The sequence below is a fragment of the Arachis hypogaea genome, chromosome 5 (assembly GCF_003086295.3).
Source record: "Arachis hypogaea cultivar Tifrunner chromosome 5, arahy.Tifrunner.gnm2.J5K5, whole genome shotgun sequence".
Lineage (NCBI taxonomy): Eukaryota > Viridiplantae > Streptophyta > Magnoliopsida > Fabales > Fabaceae > Arachis > Arachis hypogaea.
Genome location: NC_092040.1, coordinates 5,178,168 through 5,204,710, shown reverse-complemented (window position 1 = coordinate 5,204,710; position 26,543 = coordinate 5,178,168). Strand labels below are relative to the sequence as shown.

The 26,543-nt window shown below is 31.5% G+C and overlaps 2 protein-coding genes and 1 long non-coding RNA gene across 4 annotated transcripts; 1 reads left to right on the top strand and 2 right to left on the bottom strand.

The window, feature by feature from the left end:
* The first annotated feature begins 6,634 nt into the window (after positions 1-6,634).
* LOC112800380 (DNA repair endonuclease UVH1-like) lies at positions 6,635-11,744 on the top strand. Of its 2 annotated transcripts, none has more exons than XM_025842626.2 (9): positions 6,635-7,693; positions 8,105-8,328; positions 8,536-8,618; positions 8,820-8,987; positions 9,175-9,894; positions 10,069-10,179; positions 10,258-10,518; positions 10,884-11,107; positions 11,338-11,744. In XM_025842626.2, exons 1-9 carry the CDS (start codon positions 6,825-6,827, stop codon positions 11,546-11,548), a joined length of 2,871 nt encoding a protein of 956 aa, XP_025698411.1. In that variant the 5' UTR covers positions 6,635-6,824; the 3' UTR covers positions 11,549-11,744. The 2 variants fall into 2 exon arrangements, with proteins under 2 accessions (XP_025698411.1, XP_025698410.1); XM_025842625.2 differs by having other exon boundaries at positions 8,533-8,618.
* Positions 11,745-14,323: 2,579 nt separating this feature from the next.
* On the bottom strand, positions 14,324-16,071 carry LOC112800379 (light-harvesting complex-like protein 3 isotype 2, chloroplastic). The gene is made up of 3 exons (XM_025842624.3): positions 15,603-16,071; positions 14,972-15,109; positions 14,324-14,880 (listed from the first exon to the last, which is right to left on the bottom strand). Exons 1-3 carry the CDS (start codon positions 15,919-15,921, stop codon positions 14,630-14,632), a joined length of 708 nt encoding a protein of 235 aa, XP_025698409.1. The 5' UTR covers positions 15,922-16,071; the 3' UTR covers positions 14,324-14,629.
* A 1,457-nt stretch (positions 16,072-17,528) lies between these two features.
* LOC140173307 (uncharacterized) lies at positions 17,529-18,663 on the bottom strand. Its single transcript, XR_011861853.1, has 2 exons — positions 18,383-18,663; positions 17,529-17,972 (listed from the first exon to the last, which is right to left on the bottom strand). It is a non-coding gene; the product is annotated as an uncharacterized lncRNA (long non-coding RNA).
* Positions 18,664-26,543: the final 7,880 nt, after the last annotated feature.

The window sequence follows — 26,543 nt, the reverse complement described above, 5'->3', positions numbered from 1 at the left end:
ATCCGATCTAATGAGCCGTACAAATAGGCTATTACCACATCCATTAAATGCATATGTAGTTTATGATATGCAGATAAGCTGACCAAATAACACAATGTTATCGCATCCACTACGGGGGAATACGTTTCTTCATAATCTATACCGGGCCTTTGTGAAAAACCTTGTGCCACAAGTCGGGCTTTGTAGCGCACAACTTCATTTTTCTCATTTCGTTTTCTCACAAATACCCATTTGTATCCAACAGGTTTTACATCTTCTGGTGTACGGATTACAGGTCCAAAGACTTCACGTTTTGCAAGTGAGTCTAATTCAGCCTTCATGACTGCTTCCCATTTTGGCCAATCATTTCTTTGTCGACATTCTTCAACTGATCTTGGCTCAAGATCCTTACTTTCATGCATGATATTTAATGCCACATTATATGCAAATATTTCATTGACAATTGTCTTATTTCGGTCCCATTTCTCTCCTGTAAAGACATAATTTATCTAGATCTCGTCATTTTCACAATTTTCAGGTACTTGAACGTCTTCTGGCGTTATATCGGAATTTTGGACAACTGCAGGTGTCTTTACTATATCTTTTTCAATAGGAATCGTATTTACCTCTTTTCTCTTTCGAGGATTTTTGTCTTTGGAACCGACAGGCCTGCCACGCTTCTGGCGTGTATTTGCTTCAGTGGCTATTTGTCCTACTGGGACATCAATTCGAATTGGGACATTTTCTACCCTACCACGCTTCTGGCGTGAATTTGCTTCAGTGGCTACTTGTCCTACTGGGACATCAATTCGAATTGAGACATTTTTCGCTGGTATATAAGATTTGGTAATCCTCTTTGTATCGGAAAATGCATTAGGCAATTCATTTGCTATTCTTTGCAAATGTATAATCTTTTGAACTTCCAGTTCACATTGTCCTGATCGAGGATCTAAATGCATCAACGATGATGCATTCCAGTTAAGTTCCTTTTCAGGAAGCTTAGTCTCTCCCCCTAATGTTGGAAATTTTGATTCATCAAAATGACAATCCGCAAACCGGGCTTTAAACACATCACCAGTTTGTATCTCAAGATACCTCACTATAGAGGGAGAATCATATCCAACATATATCCCCAATTTTCTTTGGGGTCCCATTTTGGTGCGATTAGGTGGCGCAATGGGAACATATATCGCGCACCCAAATATTCTTAAATGGAAAACATTTGGCTGCTGGCCAAAAGCTAATTACATAGGAGAGAACTGATGGTAACTCGTTGGCCTCAAACGAATAAGTGCTGCGGCATGTAAAATAGCATGCCCCCAAACCGAGGTTGGGAGATTTGTTCTCATAAGCAAGGGTCTAGCAATTAATTGGAGGCGCTTAATAAGTGATTCTGCTAACCCATTTTGTGTGTGAACATAAGCTACTGGATGTTTAACACTTATTCCATTAGCCATACAATAAGCATTAAAAGCTTGGGAAGTAAATTCACCAGCATTATCAAAACGAATTGCTTTGATTGGATTTTCTGGAAATTGTGCTTTTAATCGAATAATTTGAGCCAGTAATCTCGCAAACGCCAGGTTGCGAGAAGATAATAAGCACACATGTGACCATCTCGAAGATGCATCTATTAGGACCATAAAATATCTAAAAGATCCACATAGTGGATGAATAGGTCCACATATATCACCTTGAATCCTTTCTAAGAATTCAGGGGACTCAAATCCAATCTTTACTGGTGATGGCCTTAAAATTAACTTCCCTTGAGAACATGCAGCACAAGAAAATTCACTAGATTTAAGAATCTTCTGGTTCTTTAGTGAATGTCCATGAGAGTTTTCAATAATTCTCCTCATCATGGTTGTTCCCGGATAACCCAATCTATCGTGCCAAGTTATGAATTCATTTGGGCTAGTAAACTTCTGGTTTACAGTGGCATGTGATTCAATTGCACTAATCTTGGTATAATACAACCCAGATGAAAGTGAGGGCAACTTTTCTAATATAACTTTCTTATTTGAATCATGAGTTGTGATACATAAGTACTCATGATTTCCCTCATTCATAGTCTCAATATGATATCCATTTCGGCGAATATCTTTAAAGCTCAACAAGTTTCTTCGAGACTTGGTAGACAATAGTGCATTATTTATTATGAATTTTGTTCCTCCAAGAAACAAAATTATAGCTCTTCCGGAGCCTTCTATCACATTGCCCAAGCCAATAATAGTATTAACATATTCTTCTTTTGGCACAAGATGGGTAAAATATATATCACTTTTAAGAATAGTGTGCGATCTTGCACTATCCGCAAGGCAAATATCTTCAGGATATGTCCTTGCCATTTTTCTTTAAAGACAAATAATAATAATAATAAAATGAGTAGAAATACATACACAGTAAAAATTATTCACATGAATACTTAACAAACATATACACATATCAAACTATTCCATCATTGATCAAATAGCCAATATTTCTTTCAAAATCCTTAAAGAAATTAGATACATCATAATGAGTGGTGGAATTTTCATCATTTGTAACAAAAATTTGTTTCATTTTCTTTGTCATCCTTTTTAAAAAATGCTTGATAAAGATCAACTAGGTGCCTTGGGGTACGACAGGTACGTGACCAATGGCCCTTTCCACCACAACGGAAGCATTTATCCTCAATTGATATACTTTGCCCATTGTTTCTTTCTTTATCCCACTTCTGGTGAGATCTTTTCTTGTGAGCATAATTTCTTTTCCTTCCATAATTTTTCTTGTTATCAAAATCTTGTCATTTACCTCTTCTGGGGTTATAATTTGCCGCATTTGCTTCAGGAAATGGGGCGGCGCCAGCTGGGCGCGCTTCATGATTTTTTAAGAGCAACTAATTGTTGCGTTCAGCAACAAGAAAGCAAGAAATTAACTTAGAACATTTTTAAATTCTTTTTCCCGATACTGCTGCTGCAGGAGCACAATCAAGATATGGAAGGTCGAGAAAATTTTCTCTAACATATCGGGTTTGAGGAGGTATAACCGTCTTTTGATTATTGTACATTTCTTCAAGGTCTTTCCACAGATCTGCAGGATCTTTTAATGTGGGATATTCATTTTTCAATCATACGTCAACATGACGACGAAGAAAAATCATAGCTTTGGCTTTATCCTTCTGGGATGCATTATTTTCAGCCTTAATGGTATCTCCAAGATCCATTAAATCAAGATAGATTTTAACATCTATATCCATGATAAATAATTATTTCAAAATATATCAAGAACATTAAATTTAAGATGAGAGAGCTTCAACATAATGAAAATTTGTTACCTGGAGTCTTCCTAAAATTTCATTAGAGTTTCGTGCTGATAACGTGTTGTAAAACAACTAAATAAATAAATAAGGAAGATATAATATAAAATAAAGAAGTGTTGATAGAAGACTCTAATATTAATATAATTAACTCAATAGAAATTATTCATATATTATAAGTAGTAACAAAAGAAAGAGAGAGAGAGAAACTATTCATAAAGAATAAAGAGAGAGAAAGACATTTTAGTAATATAAAGGAAGAGAGAGGATTTTATTATTGCTTGTGTGTTGTACGTAAGGCTATGAAGCCTTATTTATAACTTTACAAATTCAGCTTTCATTAAAGTTAGTCTACATAATAATCTCATCTTTCTCTCTTGAAAACTTCAGCATTAATGGACATCCATCTGTCATTCTTATCACAACAAAAATTGCACATTATAATAAACTCTTAAATTAATATTATTATTTATTTTCTCTTTAAAAAATTTAACTATTTTTCACTAAGCCCGTAAGAAGAAGAAAACAGGAAGAAAAAATTTTGGTTGTGGCAAAAAAGAATGACTATAAGGTTAGACAAAGAAAGTGAGATATGTAATGAAAAAAACGTGGTGCCTTATATATAGATAAGCTTTTTTTATATTATTAACTAACCACAAGTGTATTTTTTAACGAGTAATGTTATATAGCCAATAAATATTATATTTTTTGTCAGTAATAATTTGTATCTATATTTATAAAATTTTATATATAAAAAATATATAATTTATATTTATATTTATCAAAATTTGCACACATAACAATTTAATATTTATGTTACTTATATTTACCAAAATTTACACACATAACAATTTAATATTTATACTAATTAAATAATAACAAAAAATATTAAAAATTGATGATTCTCAAAATTTTTTCTTTAATTATTAAATATTTTAAAATTTTCCTTATAAAAAATCGTAACTAACAATTTACTTTTCAAAAATTTTTCTCTATAAAAATCGTTACTAAAATTTTTTTTTAAGAAAAATTTTATCCTTAGGAATCGTCACCTACAATTCCTATTTGATTTTTTGTCCTTTTTGAAATTGATACTCACGATTTATATATTTACACTAACTATCCCTCTTATTTACGTATTACACAAAAACATAATAATATTAATATAAATTACACCTCATTTTAAAGATGATTTTTTATAAATATTAATTATAAGAATAGTTTTTTATGAAACTATTTTAAAATTTAAAATAATAATAAATATAATAATAGAAGAATAATTTAAAAATTGATTATAAGATAAGATTATATTAAACAATTTAATTTTAAAAATATAATCTATTTTAAAATATATTTGAAAAATAATTTAATTCTTAAACAACAAACACAAACACTTAAACATTTTATTTTACTAAATACAGATTAATAATTAATGCTTTAAAAAGTTCAAACATTTTTTTAATTAAAAATTCAAGCATTTATTCGATAAATCTTACCAAATCCATTCTTAAACTCATATGGGCTTGTCTTCCTTTTTTATGTAAAATACTTAGGTCTTCTTTTTGTTTTGGTCATTTAGGGCTTCTTAATTTGGTTAAGTAGTCATCCTTTGTTTTACTGTTTATTTTTTAAATTATAAATGGAAACATATTTACAATAAGACAAACAGGATCACAAAACTGGTAGCAGACTGTATACATTGGGCAACCCAACCAAAAACCCAAACTAATATGTGTAAGGTAGACATTTTCAGGGTCTTAGGGCGAGGACAGCCATGACCCCCAAAAATTATCCGAGGCCAGGTTCCAGACCCAAAAAAAAAAAAGAGTTTAATTTTTTATTTCTTAATTTTTACTTAAGGAGTTATTTCTGTTATATTTATTAATATATTAATAAGAATTATTATAAATTAAATATATAATAACAAAAAATAATCGAGATGATAAATATTTAATATTCTAAAAAAAGTTTTGAATTGGAATCGTTAAAACAATAACATATACATTTTATATAAATTATATATAATAAAAAATATTTTAAGAAAAAAATTGAATATCAATTTTTTCTTATATCTTCTTTATATAATAGATAAATAGATATTAAATTTTCAAAAAATCTCATTAACAAAACTCATTATTTATTAATAAGTAATTTTATATGTATAAATATTTTGGTAATCAAATTTAATTAAATTATTATAAGTATATATAAAAAAATGCGTATATGTATTATTACTTTTTTTTTCACGTTTTTTCAGCACAACAAATTTTATTAGAAAGTACAAAAATTTATCAACATAGCACAATTTTTTTTCGTAACACACAAATTTTTGCATATAACAAAAATTTTATCGAAATAACAATTTTTTTACGTAGCATAAAATTTTTTGCATATACCATCAGATTTGTCATTGAAAAAGAACAAGTAGAATATGCTTTCGAGTAAGAGTGAAAAACTGACGTAATAGAAGTAGAAGAAATAGAACCAAATAGAAATAGAGTGAATGCTGACGTCAGGACAAAAGCAAGAGGTTACAGATGTGAAAGGTGTGGACCAAAAGTCAAAGAAAGATGCAGTAGTAGTGGTGAACTGGTAGAGAATGCTATCATCCTTGAACTCTAAGAGACAAATGGCGCATTGAGCGTACTTCTTTTTCTTGTGGAGATTCTTGACGAAGGAATAAGAGAATGTGGGAAATTCGTCAAGGAGGGAACGGGTGGTAATGTGGTGGCAAATTAGGGATGGTGGTTGTGGTGATGGTTTATGAAATTAGGAATGAGAAGAGATGTATGAAAAGATGAAGACGCTATAGGAGTTAGTAATAAAAATTTGGATTCTCTAAATTTTGAATTTTCACTTTAGAGAATAAAGTATAATTTTTTTGAATTTTCACTTTAGAGAATAAAGTATAATTTTTTATTAATGAATAATTTTTCTTTCATATTTTTTTTGTCCTACCTATAAAATAAATGGTAAGAGATCACACTTTACTTACTAAATTAAAGAGTAATGCTAGAGGGCCAGCAATTTTTCTGATTGTTAGCCATTAACTAGCCATCAATGATGATTTGATGGTGTGAGATTGATATGAGATTTTATCCAATGCCTTCCTCTGCTGGTTACATGCTGGCCAAAATTCAATAAAACTGCTGGCCCCCTAGACTTTTCCTAAATTAAAATTTAAAATTTAGAAGATCTAAATCCTAGTAATAATATAGTATTATTGATGATGTCACATAATATTAGTTGTGTCACATTAACAGTTGACTCACGATAAAAATAGGCTAAAAGATTAATATATCATTCGAAAATCAATTTAAAAAATTAAATTAGTGCAATCAAATTTTAAGAGGTGAAATTTGTGTACGAATTAAATCTAAAATACTATTTTGTAGAATTAGTGTAGTTTATTAACCCTTTCAAAAAAGAAATGTACTAGTTTAGTAACAAACTGTCAAGTTGAATTTGGCGCTACCAACTTCCGCGCGAAAAACCCTTCTTCACTCTCTTCTGTTTCCCCCGTGCCCAAAAAGAAAAAAGAAAAAAAATGGTTCAATTTCACGAGCACGTCATCACAGAGCTTCTAGAAGATATCAATGGCGGATTGGTGGTGCTCTCCTCCGGTCTCTCGCTGTCGAAGCTGGTGTCTTCCCTTCTCCTCCTCCACACTCATTCAGAGGGAACACTCCTCATCCTCTCCCCTTCTTCCGCCACTCTTAGGTCCCGAATCACCTTCAATCTCAAAACCCTAAACCCTCAATTCACCCAAATCCCCTCCGAGATCACCGCCGAACTCCCCGCCCACCACCGCCACTCCCTCTATTCCTCCGGCAACATCTTCTTCATCACTCCCAGGATTCTCATCGTAGATCTCCTCACCAACAAGATCCCCACATCCATGATCTCCGGAATCATCATCCTCAATGCGCATTCTCTCAGTGAAACCTCCACCGAGGCCTTTATCATCCGAATTTATCGATCACTGAACCGTGGCGGTTACGTCCGGGCTTTCTCCGATAAGCCGCACGCGATGATCTCCGGGTTCGCGAAGGCGGAGCGGACAATGAAGTTCTTACATGTGCGGAGGCTGCACCTTTGGCCAAGGTTTCAGGTCTACGTGTCGCAGGAGCTAGAAAGGGACCCGCCGGAGGTGGTGGACATCAGGGTTCCGATGAGCAGGTACATGGTGGGGATCCAGAAGGCCATTGTGGAGGTCATGGATGCTTGCTTGAAGGAGATGAGGAAGACCAATAAGGTCGACGTGGAGGATCTGACGGTGGAGAACGGGTTGTTCAAGTCGTTTGATGAGATCGTGAGGCGCCAATTAGACCCAATTTGGCATACTCTGGGGAAGAAGACTAAGCAACTTGTTTCGGACCTTAAGACATTGAGGAAACTGTTGGATTATCTTGTCAGGTGCAGTTCCTCTGTTAATTATATGTTTGATTGCATGTACTCTATTCATACAATCGTGGAGGTCTAAGATATAAGAGAAAATGGGAATACCAAATGGGAAATCAAAATGGATACTTGAATAAAAAGGATAAAATTAAGAGAAAAATTGGTTCTTAGGGTGAGGTATTCCTACTTGTTTCTATGGTACAAAAATGGGATATACTCAGAATATTTTTAACAAATGGGTACTAGTGAGGATTGACATGCTATTTAGGTACTTAGTTATTTTACATGAATGACGATGAAACAGTCTATTTGCAATATCTTTAATTTATGTTGCAATTGAAATCTTTAGGATTTTATTTTATTTTTATATATCTGAGGATTATGTTGCTTGTAATAGGAACTGATTGAGTAGCTTCCATTTGGTAGGTATGATGCAGTAACTTACTTGAAATACCTGGATACGCTAAGAGTGTCCGAGAGTTTTCGATCTGTTTGGCTATTTGCAGAGGCAAGTTATAAGGTTTTTGACTTTGCAAAGAAACGTGTTTATCATCTTGTGAGGTCGGACGGTACAAAAGTAAGTGAAGTGAACAAGAGTGCTAAAAACAAAAAGAGGAAGGTTAAGGAGGATAACAAAGACAGTGAAGAAGGTAAGAGATTGTTGGGTTGTGTTGTTTGTTTCTTCATTCCAGCATGGATTGTGTCTCTGTTATAGCGCTTCATTGCGCACCCACAATAACAATCATTATAACATGAAAAGAGGAAGAGAGAAATGTGATTGAGGTTTCCCCATTCAAACTTACGAAGGTTGGCTTTTTCTTTTGTCATAAATTTCTATGTGATTGCTTTTACAGCAGATGATGGGACTTCTTCAAGTTCGAATGCCGGCTTAGTTTTGGAGGAAGTCTTGGAAGAAGCACCAAAATGGAAGGTCTTACGTGTGAGTCAGTGAGTTCCAATTCTAGAAAGTCTTTGGGTTATATACTTATATTCCTTTTTACTTGATTTTATAACCGAGACCGACATTAATTTATTGTTTCAAATTGGATAACCTGAAGTAGTTTAAAGAAAAGTAGTTAAATTTCATGATCTTTTCTTGGTGTTGGGATTTATGCTGAATTTTAGTATCCTGTCATTATAGGAGATTCTTGAGGAAATAGAAGAAGAAAGGCAAAAGCAAGGCGGGTTAACAGAGGAATTATTGGCCGAAGGTAAAGAAGACACTGACAATGGCATTGTATTGGTGGCATGTAAGGATGAACGATCATGCCTGCAGATTGAAGAATGCATTTTCAAAAGCCCACAAAAGGTTGGTCCCCCACCCACCCCCACTTCTCTTCTCAGTCATATGTCACATTATCAAGTGTATTCTCTGTTGCAATATTTCTACCAGTTCATTTTAATATAATGCTGATATAAAAGGTTGATAGTTAGTAAGTTTTGATGAAGCTGACTTTGTTATCCTATCTGCCACTTGTTTTTCACTATCTGTGAAGTTCATGAGTGAAGAATGGAAAAAGTACTTGCTAAGCAAAGTACAGCTGCGTGATATAGTGCATAAGAAAAAGAAGCCAAAAGATCCCAAAGGTTTTGGGATTCTTGATGGAGTTACTCCCATAGCACCTGCTCAGAATGCGGAAACCAGCAGCATTAGTAAGCAGGAGCATGATGCACTTCTCGCAGCAGCATCAGGACTAAGAAGTCTTGCTGAAAATGACTTTGAAGATCCTCCTCAGCCAGATTTGGATGGACGGGGTCGTGGAAAAGGAAAGAGAAAAGTAGGGAATAAAAAGGGTCCAATCATTAATGATGTCTCTGAAGTACAAAGTGGTAGTAGAGAGGCTTCCACTAGTTATAAAGCTGAGACATCTGTAGACAACATGGTCCTTAGAAAGCATAAAAATCCTGATACTACAACAGCAAATGCAAATGCAAAGCCATTACCACCAGTACAGTTTTATGCCTTAGAAAGTGATCAGCCTATACTGGATATATTAAAGCCCTCTATAGTCATTGTTTACCATCCAGACGTGGCCTTTGTTAGGGAAATAGAAGTTTACAAAGCTGAGAATCCCTCAAAAAAGTTGAAAGTATATTTTCTATTCTACGAAGATTCTACTGAGGTTCAGAAGTTTGAGGCGAGTATACGTAGAGAGAATGGAGCATTCGAATCTTTGATAAGACAAAAATCTATGATGATGATTCCAGTTGATCAGGTTTGTTTAGTTTTTCTGTGTTTCCTTTTTCTTTTCTCATGTTGATTCTTGGGTCCACTAGAAGCGGTTGCCTTCAATAGAGCTGGTGGCAAATTGTCAAATACTTGATTTGCTGATTGCATTCCTGTGTTTTCCTTTCTTTTGTGTCTGGGCATTCTGCATGCTGTCAATCAGGGTGGACATTGTTTGGGAATGAATTCTACTTTTGAGTCAGATTTAAGTACTTCTCAAAATTCAATGACCAGAAGAGCTGGTGGGAGAAAGGAGGTTGATAAAGAAATGCAGGTTCGTGATCTTTATTTATTTATTTTGGTAGGATGTATGATCCATGTCTAAAAAACTTAAAAGTTGGGAATCTAACAGGTCATTGTGGACATGCGAGAGTTCATGAGCAGTCTTCCCAATGTTCTTCATCAGAAGGGGATGCGCATCATTCCAGTGACACTAGAAGTTGGTGACTACATCCTGTCACCATTAATTTGCGTGGAAAGAAAAAGTATTCAAGATCTCTTTATGAGCTTCACATCAGGTCGTCTATACCACCAGGTGGAGACAATGGTGCGATATTATAGGATTCCTGTTCTGTTGATAGAGTTTTCACAGGATAAGAGCTTTTCATTCCAGGTTTGCTGACCACAAAACAACTCTATCTGTTCTGCTTTTTACTGGTTTCTTCTTGTATTCCCATTTCAAAGAGTGCTTGGTAATCCTGACAAAGACCAATTTCTGGGCATGGAAGATCTTCATTGGCAACAGAAAGTATTGTTGATTGATGGTATCTTTGTATACAATAGATAGCTATCAACCACGTATAATCACATCATGAAAATTATTTGACATAATAATATAGTTGCTTCAATGTAAACATTTTAATTTAACATGTATAAAGATTAATCTCATTTAAATATACAGTAGTCCACTCATACTTAATAGATTACGCATTGTTTTGTGGATTCATGCATTATATTTATTCGTGGATATATTTGCAGTCTGCTAGTGATATTGGTGATGATGTGACACCAAATAACATTATATCAAAGCTGTCATTGCTTGCTCTACACTTTCCACGGCTACGAATTATCTGGTCTCGAAGTTTGCATGCAACTGCTGAAATATTTGCTGCACTGAAGGCAAATCAAGATGAACCGGATGAAACAAAAGCTATGAGAGTGGGTGTCCCCTCTGAAGAAGGAATTGTGGAGAACGACGTAAGGTAAGTTGCTTTTCTATATTTGAATCTTGAACACTTGATGGGAAGTGGTTCACATAGATCTCCAACTTATAAATTCTGGTAATTGAACATAGCAACTTGCTTTTTACCATAATAACGAATACATCATTCTATGCATTTATACTTAGTAGTACATTAGTGAGTTGGTATATGCTGGTTCATTTTATATTTATGTGCACACTGGAATTCTTTTGTTGATTGCTGGGTCACAGAGCTGAAAATTACAACACGTCGGCTGTGGAGTTTCTAAGAAGACTGCCAGGCGTTACAGATTCAAACTACAGGACCATAATGGATGGATGTAAGAGCTTGGCTGAACTTGCGCTTCTTCCTTTGGAGAAGCTAGCCGAATTAATGGGTGGTCATAAAGCTGCTCGGACTCTCAGAGAATTTCTTGATGCTAAATATCCAACTCTGTTGTGATAATTCATTTGTACAAAGCTTTCAACAATTTTATTCAAGTCGGTTTGTAAGGTCTTTCCCATTGGTGGAAAATGGGTCATTAAATTATTAAAATTTTTCTCGTTCTTACTCGTGTCATGTTCATTATTCGATTGTAATTTAAAATATTGTATTACTTAAATATTCTATTATAATTCTGTTAATAATTGTTTGCTTAGTTCCTTTTGGACAAGTGATATGATCATATGAAATCCTACAAGGATCAACCATATAGACTCTAAGCCCTGACTTGTGAAATTCCCTACCTTCCCCACCTACCACAGCTGGTATCAATAACTATCTTCCTTAAACAGTCATCCGGTGCAAGATCCTTGAAGGCTAAAGCTTACTCATGGTGTCATAACTCATAATCATATTGCTTTCTATGAATACTACTTTGCTTGTTGCAGCTATATTATATAGGGTGTGAAAATTGTGAATACACAAGGAACTTTTTATATCATTTATAGTACTCATAGGTGCTGAAATTACATAGATTTTTTACTAGTTATATCTCTAATATGAATACAGTATTTATATTTCACACAATGTACGTACATATGCATAAAGAGATGTATGTTATTTATACTCATTTTTTCCCTCAATTATTAAGTTCATATATACCTTTAGCTAATTTCATTATTAGATATAGTATAATATTCAATAAATCACATTCTATTTAATATACAAAATACTAATTTGTACGTGCTACAGCTACATTCTTTTTTTTTTTTTTTTCTGTTTTTGCAATTAAGTGGCAACTAATTGATGTAATTAATAAGTGTGCTTTATTCCATCGATCACTTCAACCAGAGACCACTTGAATTCCTGCCTTGGTTTGTAATTCTAAGTTGCAAGTGCCTGAATTCACTTATCATCACTTTCAACTTTCTCATTCTCCTCCTAATGATAAGTGTTATGAATACCATAGAGAACATAGAACATGGTAATAAAACATGCCCATATAGCAAACCTTTGGTAAGATAGGATCTTCAATGTGGTCATTAGGAAAACATTAAGGAAGATTGACATAGCAGCTGGCCAAGGCATAAATGGCAAATACCAATAACAATAATCAACATGGTCGCATGATATGATGATGATGGCACCATGTTATTGTTATTACTTATTACTACTATTACTATTATTCATCTTGTGTTGGAAAACAATGGAAGGCCCCACCATTGGTGGTTGAATTTCCATGAAGTGTAAGAAATTATTTTGCTTACCCAAAAAGAGTGTGGCGGTGGAAGGGTGCACTTTGGCTAACCAAGAAGGTAGCAAACGAGTCCTTGCTATGACACACAAATATCTGGCTTGTCCTAACATGGCTACCACCACATCCTATCCTTCTCAGTGCCATTGAATATGATGCTTTATCTGATATCTAATTAAATTAATTGCTACATTTCTAAATCAATCTAATTAATCTCATAGTTGTAGCTAGCTAACCTTGTTGTAAGGAAGCATGAAGCAAAGAGACAGAGCCATTAGGCAATAAAGCAATAGGGAGGCTCTTTGAAGCGTCTTTGATTTCTTCTGCCTATGTAGCTGAAGTACACTATAGCAGCTCCATCAATAACACCTCTTACACCAAAAGGGTCAATATATAATCATCTAATCTGATTTGTAAACCTGTTCTCACAATAAACCATAACATAATTAATAAAGAAAATAAAGTGTAGAAATTTAACTTGAGAATATATAGGGTGGTCCATCATAATATTATATTATTACGGATATATATCCACTTGTCACAATGAGAAACTAAACCTCATAATCCTAAATTTAATTATAGAATAGTAATAATTAAGAAGCAGATTAATGTAGTAATCCAAAAGATTCATTAGCATAGACATCATCCTTTAATAATGAGACGTGCAAGCATCCTATTTCAGATTTCATCTCTTTGGATTCCCTGATCACAGATAATATCCCAAATGACTTGCTTAGCTTGTTCACAAAACAAGATGATGTTCTCGTCATTTTTTCTTCTTTTGGTCGATAACCTTTCTGTTATTGGTCACAAGTACTGACAACCTCAAAATATGACATTATGCTTACTATTAAGTATTGACTACCATATATAGTCACAAGTATCTGAAAGTCTATTCAGTTGGCCATTGGTGTGTTCATACAAGAATTTCCCTTTCCTACAATTTACTTCTTACCGATTTCAGGTGAGTTGAAGTATATGAATTAAATAGTGTCATTGTGTTTTATCATATATCATATTTATAATGAAGTCTATTATATATGAAACTCTTTTGATTATTTTGTATGTTATCTTTTTAGATCTTCTATTTTTCATTGCATGTTATATAATCTTTTTTCAATAATAGATACTGTCCTAATTTTCTTTCTTATATTTCCATTCCTTATTCATCCGTATATTTAATTGTTCATCTTTCTAAACATCACATCAACATGCCTAAATATCTTTACTTATGATAGGATGCTTTATTTAATTTTCACTTCTGTATTAATATTTCCCCCCCTCCTACCAAATTTAGGTTTCATATATTCTATCTTAATGATTAGCATTGAAGTGAAATAAAAAGTTTTTTTTTTCTTGGTTCAATATTTCCAAATCCCCCTCCCAAATAAATTGGAGAAAGTACATATTGCCAGTTCACTCAAAGATTTTCCCTTTTGCCGCTATTCCTTGACTACAAGAACATTTTAAAATTATACAAGAGATTTACCTAAATTTTGCATGGTGTTGAAGGGAAAATGCTGCTTATGTAGAAGTGTAGATTATAATAGAAGCAGCAAATGTTCTCATAGATAATGGAAGATTACAATAAAAGTTTAGCTTGCTGTTTAGTATGAGATATGTATGATATGCTGAAATTCTAATAGACAATGCAATTTGTTTGTTAATTAGTTTTGCACATGTCTAAGAAAGGAGTCACTCTATTACAAGAAACACAGATTTTAACTTGAAAACACAGAAACATGCTTCACTCTTCTTCATTAAGATGAAAAGTAAGAAAACAGATCAGAACAGTACTGCATTAAGAAAAACATGAGACAAAGGGAACTGCAAAAGAATCAAATCCATTAATCTTGTTTGAGAGTGTTTGAGTTCTGATCCTGCCAAGTTGCTTGCCATTGTTTGTCATAGAATGTAGTCTCTTCCCACAGCTTCTTAAGAGTTTCAATGTCCTCATTCTTTCGGATCAGAAGTACTCCGGAAACGGCTACGAACAAAAGAGTCTTGCAAAAGAAGTTATTCGTCTGGTCGACTAGGCCAACTCCGGTCAAGCTATCGACGAAATAGGCCATAAAGAATCCTATCATTGCAGCGCGACCTGCGTGAAACTCGGAAAAGCAAAGATTTCTATAATCATGCTGGCTCAAAAAACTTCTTTATCCCATCGAAATCAAGTGCTAAGTACTAACCATTAAGTTGCTCAGCTTCTGGGAGATGGAACCTTTTCATCCATGCCCACCAAGGTATAATGGAGGTGTCGAAAACTACAGGGTTATCGTTACTGGATGACTCCGGATTGTCCTCAAGCCATTTCCTCCTACTAGCCTCTGAAAACAATTTATTAGAAAAAAAAACTACAACATATGAACACCACATCTTCTATCAAATTGCGAATCTTAACAAGTTTCTGACATGTATATATGACAAGGAAACTCCAATTCTTATGGCTAACAATATCATTCTCAAAACTCAAAACATGTTTACATATGATCTTGTTTGTTATAGTCTAATAGATCTCCAATGCTTCAGAGTAATCTAGAAAAAGGACATATTAGACATTACACAATCTTTGAACAAGTAGTATCAGATGTTACTGAAAAAGATTCACTTGAAAGATGTTACACAACAAATTGAAATCAGATTCTACTTGGAACCCAGCAAAAGAAAGTATTGACTAGCAGATAGAAATTTCAGCTAGTGATCCAAATTCTTTGCAGTTGGCAGCATGCATTGGAGGAGAATCATGAGGGTCATTTAGATTTCAGCATTTAACAAGTCAGAGTTATGAAACTAACTAGAAATTAAAATTGATTAAGTTACCAGCATCAATAACAGAGTCCCAATCAGTGTTGCCATTCTTCTGAAACTGGGTGAGGTCCCACGTGCCTCCAACCCATCTTGGGTCTCCAAAAGGATTCACTTCCGGGACCTTTGTGGTGGTCGGCGCTACTGCAGCAACAGAGCCATTGCCCTGCTCCGGCGACGGGGATGGTTCAGTGGCAGCTTCACTGATAAGTGAAGACTTGAAGGGAGAGAAGTTGTTGGTGTGTGAGAGAGTGGTGAGGAAAACGGGATTGCGGCGGTTGGTGAGAGTGGAAGTTGTGGCTGGGAAGTGAGTTGGAGGAGAAAAGGAAGCCATTGCAGGTTGCAGGTGTGAGTGAGTGTGAGTTTGTGTGGCTATGCTCAGCCTTACAAATACAAATTCTTACAAGCATTTATTTTATTTAGGTAATTAGGTGGCTGTTTTTTTTTTTTTTTTACTCGAAAAAAGGATAAATTGATGCTGAGATTTTAGTTTGCAAACATTTAAATATTTGAAAATTTTTAATTTTTTTAAAATTTGAATATATAAATTTTTGAGTTTAATTTATTCTATTTTAAAAAATTTTATATGTGTGTATTCGTATCAACTAGAAATCACGTTTGATTAACATGAGAAATCGATATGTTTAAATTTTAAAAAATTAAATATTTAAATATATTTTTAAATTTTAAAATACTTAAATATTTAGAGATAAAAAGATCAAAGATTTATTTATTTATTTATTTTATTTAACCATGAGAGTTTGATAATTTTATCAAGAGTAAATTATCAAAAACATTCTTTATAATTTCTTTGCCATTATTACAAGAGAAATGTTCAAAAAATTTTAAAACGTAAAAGTACTTTGACATTATCTAAAATCTATTTTTGTTGTGGTTCTTTTGCTATATCTGAAATTTTTTATCCTATAAATCTTTAGGGGCATTAAAAATGGATTATTTTGATAAATAAGTTCATCAAATAAATTTTTTATAAGTATTGAACTTAGTTAAAAAATATTATTTTTTTAATTTTAATTATTTTATAATAAAAAACAAAAATCACCCTAGCAAAAACTACAAGAATTACCATTAATCAATGAACTCAGAAAAGCCGTTGGTTTGCTGCCTACAACCGCTAGAAGTAGACAGGTATAAATGAGTTTGGCATATTACTTAATATTTTGATGCCTATTTATTTTCTTTACACTCCAGAAGTAAACACGTATAAATGTGTGTGGCAATAATTTGACTTCATATTTTGATGCTTATTTATTCGTTATGTTTCCAATTTGAACCTGATCAGCACTAAGAGTGGCAAATGAACTAAAATTCGTCAGATTGATTTGTATAATTTGACAATAAAAGTAAAAATAGGTCGAACTAAAAATTTGAAATCGTCGTAATAAAAAAGTTTGTTTAATTTGCATGTTTAATTCATAAATTTTAATGAATTTTAAAAGAGTGAACATGCTTATTTGTTGAACTTATTATTCTATGATTTTATTTTAAAAAACTTAATTAATAATTATATTTATTAGATATTTAAAATTATAAAAATTTTAAAATTCATGAATTTAACAATTATAATTTTTTTAAAAAAAAATTTTAAGATATTAAAATATTTATAAAATTATATATATTTTTAATATTTAATGGCTTAAAAAATATGAAAACAAAAATTGGTGGGCTTGACTCACTAACTTATTAATCCACCATTAAATAAAATAGGATAAAAATTTGATACCGCCTCATTAGGCAAGACTGAATGGGACGACTAACCCATTTTGCACCGCTATTGATAACCAACATTGCGAGAACCGAACCGGTCAATAAACTAATAGAATGATTGGTTTAGTGATTCGACCGAAATTCAACCGAAATTCAATCGGTTTAATTAATATTAAATAAAATTATTAAAAATTAAATATATAATTTTAAATATTTAAAAAAACATAATCAATCATAATTTAATAAAACACCAACTATCATCCATCAAAATTTAACAAAACCATTCACCATAAGTTTCATATTAATTGGACTATAACAAACCACATGTTTTAGTTCATGTGAACATTATTCCAAGCAGATACTTCATGGCTGCAAAGGGTCTTTATGGATGCTCCAATCTTAGTTGACAATAAAATCATCACAACTATATTCCAATATAAAGGCATCTCAAACACTGATCCCTTCTTTTCCTCAACTTCAACTTCCTGCTAGAAATGACACACCTTTTGCACAGAATCTCAACAAGAAATTCAAAAGCGTAAACTCTGATCAATATCCTGGTCTTGTTCCTCTCAAAGTTGATAGAAACCTCGTCTACACTAGTAAAACTCAGCAAACTCCACAAACTCCACAGTAAAACTTAAATCAACAAACTCCCTAGTAAAATCAGCGAATCCCACAGAAAATTATGAACAAAATTAACTCAGCCAACCCCACAATAAAACTAAACCAGCAATCAATAACTTCAGCAAACAATTACTAAACCAGCAAACAATAACCTCAGCAACCAAATCATGAATAGAATAACAAATAAATTAATAACCTCAGCAAACAAGTACTAACCCAGCAAAAAAAATCATGAACACTTGAACAGAAAATCAGAACAGAAAAAAATAACCTCAGCAAAAATAAATTAATAACCTCAGCAAATAATAACCTCAGCTAAAAAAATCATGAACACTTGAATAAAAAATCAGAACAGAAAATCAAAAACATGGAACAAAGCAGGAAGCAGATGTCGAGGAGATGGCTGCAAAGTGCAAAACATGGAACAGAGTATTACTTACCGGCAGCGAGCAACGGCGACGACAGAGAACGTGACACCGGCAAACACAGAGAAGGCGAGCTCCGCGATGACAACGACGCGGTGGGGCTGCTGTGGTCAAATCCGTCGCTGTGGTGGCTACAGAATGCGGTGGCGGCAGGATGCGGAGGCTGCGTGATTGGTGGCTGCGCGATTCTCAGAGAAAAGAGGAGAGATGAGTTTGTGAAGAAGATGGGTTACGGCCTTACGGGGATTGATTTAGGTCTTTAGGGTTTAGACTTTTCAGTTTTGACGTTTTACAATTTTTCTTTTTTTTTAAGGATAAAATGGCGTCGTTTGGAGGGTTTATTTTCGAACCGAAAATCCTCCAAAAAACAGACGTTTTATCGATTCACCGATTAACTACCGGTTCGATCGATTCTATAACCAATTTTCTGTCAAACGATTTATAGATTCACTCGTATCAGTTTGGTGACCGGTTCCGGTTAACCAAATTGAACTGACCGATCCAGTTCGATTTTTAAAACTATGCTAATAACACATTTTGTCTTTCAAATTTAAAGCTACTGCGTATATTTTTTTGGGATATTTAGTTATTTTTAAAAAAAATTAAATTTTTAAGACAAATTAAATAATTTTGATTTTAAAAGAATATTTTAGTCTATTTAAAATGAACCAAAAGGATATTTTAATTTTTTAAAATGAAATTTAAATTTTTACTTTTTAAAGTTAAAAAAATATTTTTTCAAAATTTGATCGTAATGTTTCAAAGATAAAATAGTCTTTTATAATTTAAAATTTTTTAATCGATCTTAACTATTTAAATAATTAGTATAACCAAATTTTGTGAATGGTTATCTAAAGAATTATTTAGATTAATTATTTGAATGGTTAAAAATTCAGATAAGAGATTTTTTTTATTCTAAAACATTATCTTTTTCTTGGAGTAAATGGTCAGAGATAAAAAAAAATTTATTACAAGTGTATTTTTTTGATAATATTATTCAATCTTGCAGACAAAAATTCAATTAGTCGCAAATCGAAACTCAATTTAAGAATTCGCTATTAGTTAATAGATGAATAATGTTATACATCAAAATCTCTTTATAAATTAAGTCCAATCAAATTAAATAATAAATCTTGAAATAATACTAATTATAACTAATTTTTATTATGTTAAATTAATTTTGTTAAACTTAGTTAACAAAAAAATTTAGATATATAACATTATTCTTAATAAATTGGTGCATGAACAAAAGAAAATTTAAATCAATGATATTTATTTAAAGTTTTAAGTGGACAAATAAATTAACTACTTAATTAACCTAAACTCGTTTGTTATAAGAGCTTTTTAGTATTTTAAAATCAGATTATTGTTTTCTAATTGGTTTAAATTTAGGTTTTTTGTTAGCTCAAATGTATAGTTATTTTATTTTCTTAGAAATAAATTTACCGTTCATATTTGGACATCAAATGAATAATAGTATTGAAAATGTTCCACTAAAAAATAAATCAACTTACAAGAAGAAGAGTAAAGGTCTTAAAAGAGTGAGACAACATCTTTAATCTTGAGGTTCATAGAAGACCCATTGAGTTTCTTCTGCCAATTTGTCATAGGATTTCTTTTTCTAGCACTTTTTTATTCTCCAAAATACTTCGCCAATTTTAAGATGGGTTGTTCTCGGCTTCTGCTTTTAAAAAATTTGAGAACTTAAAATATTTATTCTTATACACCTTATAAATCAGAGAGTGTGACTTAATTATCACTTTTTATCCTTATTTTACTAACATTGCAAAGTTAAAAACTTTAAAATCTTTGAAGCTAAGACCCCTTAAAATTTAGGTCTACAAAAAATACTCCATCCTAGCAAGTGTATCATTCTTTTTCGAACCTCGTTGTTTCCCTAAAATTAGAGCATGATGACTAGCATTCAATATCCCTCGTTTTTTTATAAGATAAAGTATATTTTTTATTTTTAAAATTTATTAAAAATTTTAAAAATATTTTTAAATTTTATTTTATTTTAATTTTGTCTTAATTTTTTTTTATATTAAATTTATCTATAACAACTAATTTTTTAAAAAAAATTATGACATTCAGGAATAATTTCATAAGAACAATTTTTAATACAAATAAATCAAACATATTTATCATGCATTATAGTTAGATTAATTTTAATTTGTTTTTAAATTTAGTTGTTAAAAATATATTTGATACTAATAAAAAAATTTTAAAATAAAATTAAAACAAAATAAAACTTAAAAATATTTTAAAATTTTTTAACAATTTTCAGAAATAAAAAATATGTTTTACCTTTTTTTTATATATATACAGGGCCAATTTCTTTTCCAATGGGTAACAACATTGTGAAAGCCCAATGGAAGCTATTTCTTATGTCGTGGTCTCATGCTCGATTTCAGGATTACGTACTCTTGACCCAAGTTATCATATCATGCATTGGGGTCCGTTGAAATGAAGATGGCTAGCTAAGACTTTACTTTAGTTTTGATGTTTTTTTTTGGTGACTATATATATAATTATGTAATATTATATTAATAAAAATAATTATTTTTTATATTGATTGTATAAATAATTATCTAAAAAAATAAATGTAATTATATAATTATGTAACTATTTTTATACTGCCAGTGTATTAAAATTAAATTTTTAATTTAATGACAAATGTTATGTTTTTTAATATGCGATATAATTATATGTTTTTTAATATATATGCTGCATTATAGTTTAAAATTTGGCTGAAGTTAAGTAGTAAATAAAAACTCTAAATATTAGACGTGTAAATTTATAGTGTATATGAATTTGTGATGTAAATTAGATTGTGTCTAATTGATCTGACTAAACAAAAATGAAGACATCCAATAAGCTTTTCTAGTTTTATTTTCTTGGAAAAAATAGTAGATAACTATTAAGCAGAATTGTTAAATTTTATTCTCACGATAATGTGATGATAATACTAAAATTCTGAAGATAAAATTAATAATCAATAGATAAAACTAAAAATTTAAAGGTTTGAAGATTTAATTGAGGTTGAATCGAATATAATAAAATAATATATTTATATAAAAAATATATAAATTTTTAAAAATATTTTTTATATTTTATTATTTTAAATCAGTTAATTATTAAAAAATTAGACAAATTTAACTAATTAACTGATTGTTTAACTAATTTTTTAACTAATTTATTGTCAATCAATTTTTACTCTAATTGGACCGGTTTAATAGTCAATTTCTCGTTAACTCAGTCAAATTAACCGATTTGATCCAATTTTTAGAACATAAATAATACCATTAATCCTTGAATGAAGTAAATATGACCATTAAAGCAAAATAATTTGAAGGGCTTCATAGATATCTCTCCACATATATCATATAACAACCTCCAATATTTTTACAAAATATTACGTATACATTATTAATTAATTATTAAATTAATTATTACTATATATATATGTATGTACTGTTTAATTTATATATTTTAATATATATTTTATATAAATAATTAGTGTTATGACTAATTTTATGTAGCATAATTGGTACTCTTATGAGAAATTTTGGTTATATTTTAACGGTGAAGTAGATTGGTCTTTTTCTTATTATTTATTAACGTCTACAATTTTTGGTTGACTTCTTATTAATCTCTATTATGAAATTTAATCTATCTAATGTGCAAGGAGCACATTCAAGGCTCCGTAGACCATAGATCCAAGTAGGAGAAATTATTGATTTTTCATTGTACTCTATCTAATGATGCAAATTAACGATAAATCATATTTTAAATCTCATATTGTTAATTAATAATTATTCAATATATATTATCAAATCTACGGTATATTATAATTATATGAAAATTTAATAATTTTTTGAAAAATATTAAGACTGTATTAAAAAAAATCAATTAAGAGACAGGAATTAAAAAATAGAGATTGGAAAATTGAGAATAAATTAAATTTTTCTATTATATTTAGTATAAAATATACATGATTGAGTTATATTTTAGTATTCTATTTGGTTCAAAATAAATATAGTAATGAAATAAGAACATTTTAAAAAAAATATTATTAAAGTTTCAATCTTTTTTTCTAAAAATTTTAGTCGTTTGTGTCTTCACTTTCTGAAGATACTAATAGATTGAAATTTTGTGTCTCAAAATGAAATTTTAGTGTCTCTGAATACCAAACACAATAATAAGTCTCAGTCAAACACTATCTAAAAATTGTCGACTGTCGAATTAAGAATCGTTTAAATAACACTAATTATCACTTTCTTGATTCCTTTTCTAAAAAAGTGTAAATAGACAAAAGTATGTATGAAATATTTTTTGGGTTACAAAAATATACACGATAGAATCGAAATTTCAATATACACACTAAAAATGATTAACGATGAACAAAACTAACCTGCCGTTAGAAGAGTTCCGTTCCTGTTAAATGTCATGTACACGTGACAAATACATTAGTGATTTGGTATTATTTATTTTTTGTTAGAAAATTTAAAGTGGAATATTACTTATTTCTTAATTTTAAAATAAATTAAATAAAATTATTAAAAAAAGAGTGTCCTTACTGTGCCCAGAATCCCAAACAAACCAATAAAAAAAAAATCCTAGGAGAGCTTATGTGTTGTTTTCTACGAGCGTCATTATCGTCTTTCATCCTTCCATCAATGTAAGCTATCATTGCAAGGAATCTTTATTAGTCAACGTGCTTTTGAAGGTGGTCCAGCGATAAGGTCTGGTGTGAAACTAGTGAGAGTGGTTTATTTACGATTCAGCAATAACAAAAATACGCACTCACGACCATTTCTCCAATACTGTGAAAGATTGAGTAACTATTTTTGGCTACATCGGTTATTATTTTCATGATAATAATAGTAAAATTTTTGAACTCATTTTTGTTGATTTTTAATATGAAATGGATGGATAGTTTAGAGGGTTTATTGATTGGTTTTGATATTTATGTTTATAGAAAAATGATAACTCACATTATTCTTTTGTATCATCATATAGGTAAATTGGAGAGAGGTTCGAACTTCAATTTGGTTTATTCTAAAAATTTAAAAAATGAGATTAATAGGGTTAATGTAGATACTTTCAATATATTTTTTATGGATGGTTTATTCATGGACAGGATATGAAAAATTTGGTAAAATGTACTAGTTATTTGAGGACTTGGGAATGAATGGTGGTGATTTAAATATGATTAGGAAAGAGAATGCTATTATAAGAATGTATAATTGGATATTGAAACATAATAAAAAAAAAGTGCATATTTACTTTGATTACCCTGTGGGTAATCTAATTGAGTTTGGTTGATTTGGATATGGAAACCCCCCAACCTTTAACTCCACCTACATCACAAGAGACACCTGTTAAGAAGTTGACCCGAATTCCTAAGATGAGGATCCCACCCCCTAAGAAGCAACATTTCACTTATAAAAATTCACCTAGAATAACAAAAGCACAACAAAAAGTTCAGAGGAAAATAGATGGTTGTAACCCAATTACTCCCACAATTCAACTACAGTCTAAACTTTAACCAAAAATTATATCCTAACCAAGGCCCGAACCACAACCCAAACACTCAAATGCCAATTCCCAAACACAATCTTATCCTGATTTAAAGTCCACATCCCAGATACAGCCAAAAATCAAAACAAGGACCAAAATCCAACAACAGCCTAAGCCTAAAAGTAGAACCACAAGAAAGAAACAATCCAATCAACAAATAAATACCACTCCCCTACCACAGTCCATTTTTGAACCACAATTCAACTCCCAACTTGAAGAAGTGACAGCCTCTTAAACTCAAGCACCACAAAAAATCTAATTCCAAATTCAAATACAGCAAACTACAGTAATTGAAACACAATAAGTTTAAATAGGACCTATACTCTCAACCCATACACAAGAACAACCCACTAATAAAAGTAAATCTAGTAGAAGAGCAACATATAAAAGACTTGCTCCTAGTGGTCAGCATTTTGAGAAGGAAAAAAAATCAGGCTCCCAGAATATATGTTCCTATTGATGATCCTGACAGCTCAGATTCTAATCTAAGATACCATGGCTATAAATGTAGTGATAAAGAAGAAAATGAAAATGGAGAACCTGATTGGCCATAGGATAACTCAAATGCGCCATAAGGCATAGTAAACCTAGAATTGGAAATAAAATTAGGAACAATAGATAAATTCAAGAGAAAAATTAGAAAGTTTAATATTTAATTAGGAAGGAGTTTAATTTTTAGTAGGTAGAGCCTAAGAAATGCAAGGCTATATGCAGCAGTGAGGCATGTCCCTGGTCTATTTATTGCTTAAGGATAACTTACCCAAATAATTTTCAAGTAAAGACCTTTGTGAATGAACATGTGTGTGGTAGACGATACAAAAATATTTCTGCAGATAAAAAAAGATAATTAGATAATTAAAAGATAAACTAAGATATCAACCTACAATGACATGTGGAGAAGCTGAGACATGATTTAGGAGGGAGTTTAGTGTGCATATTCATTCCAAAAAAATTTAGAGAACAAGGAAGAAAGCTAAAGAGATTATTGAAGGATCAGAAAGAAAGAGAACAATATACATTACTCAAAGATTACATATTGCAGTTAAAGAATTCAAATTAATGCATGGAAAGACAAGCAAATAAAGGGGGCTGTTTGAAAATGTGCAAGATCCACCACAGATCAGCAGTTCAAAGCAGTAATGAAAAATGTGAAGAAAATTAATATACAAACATGGGAGTATTTAAATAAGATAGATCTAAAGTCTTGGACTTGCTTGTACTGCACTAGCAAACAGGGTCAGAGTCTTGAAATTATGGTGCACAACTGGTTATCGCTGAGAGCATATAATGCAACATACCAACAATTTATTCAACTTGTTCCATCAATGGAGTTTTGAAAAAAAAACTCAGCGATATCTACTACTGTCACTACGTTACAAGAAGCCTATAGAAAGACTTACCAAGAAGAGAAAAAAATCAGTCCTGAGTTAGCTCCAAACCAACATAAGTTAAGAAGAAAGTATAGAGAAATTACTTGTAGAACTTATCACAGGATAAAAATTATTTTTGTGTGTGTGTAGATGAATGTGTGATATGTGAAATATGGATAATTTTAGTTTTTTATTACGGTAGACTGACCATAACAGCAAGGATTATCTTTTTAAAAATAGAGAAGCTGCATGTCCAGATGCAGCAGTAGCTACAAAAGTAGAGAATACTCAACAACAGAAGGACTATTGAAAAGAAATCTTGGATATTTTAGTGAAAGAAGAAGCTGTGACAGCAGCAGAACAAGCAGAGGCAATAGCAACATCATCACAGGTATACCTATCCACCTTTTTTTCCTCCAGAATTTCATGTTTGAGTCATAATAGAAAATCTAGGATGAGAGATTAATAAAACTATTGACTTTTATTACAACAGCAAAGTCAACAACATAATGCCCACCAAGCTGCTGGGCTTGGGCTTTATTTTATACTAATCCCAAGACTGATAAACCCAATTATCAATGGACATACAATTTCTAATCCAACAAAATTTACTTCCACCAAGAGTGAGACTTCTACATCAAAGACATCAGTTAAGGGTGGTGAGAGCAAGGGTCAGGCTGGTCTAAAAAAAAAATAATAAAAAAAGGTCAAGAGACACCATCAAAGACATCAAGGGCTGGCACAGATAAATGAATTAACCATCAAGGGACATCATGTTTTTTGTGTTTTGTTTACTTTAGAAATTTGTCTATTTGTATTTTTTTGGCATAACTATGTATACCTAAGTGATAAACCAATTTTACTTTAGTTTGTGGTGTTTTTACTTTATGTTAGTTTTGGTGATGATAACACTAAGTCTTATTTTATTGGACTATTTATCTTATCTTTGCTTGACACTATGTATGACTCTTTTATGTTGGTTAAGGGATTAATATTTATTACTTTATCAGAGTATTGTCTTCTGTTATAGTGAATTTTTTTTTTAATTTTATCATTGGATAAAATACATATAACTGATAAACCAAACTGGTTCAAAACCCCAACACATTTTACATTTATTAGGTAACTCAAAACATACATCTTGAAAACCAAATTCCATCACTTTAAAAAATTGTACACAACCATCGCACATAATATCCCTATTCCCATATACAATCTGATTA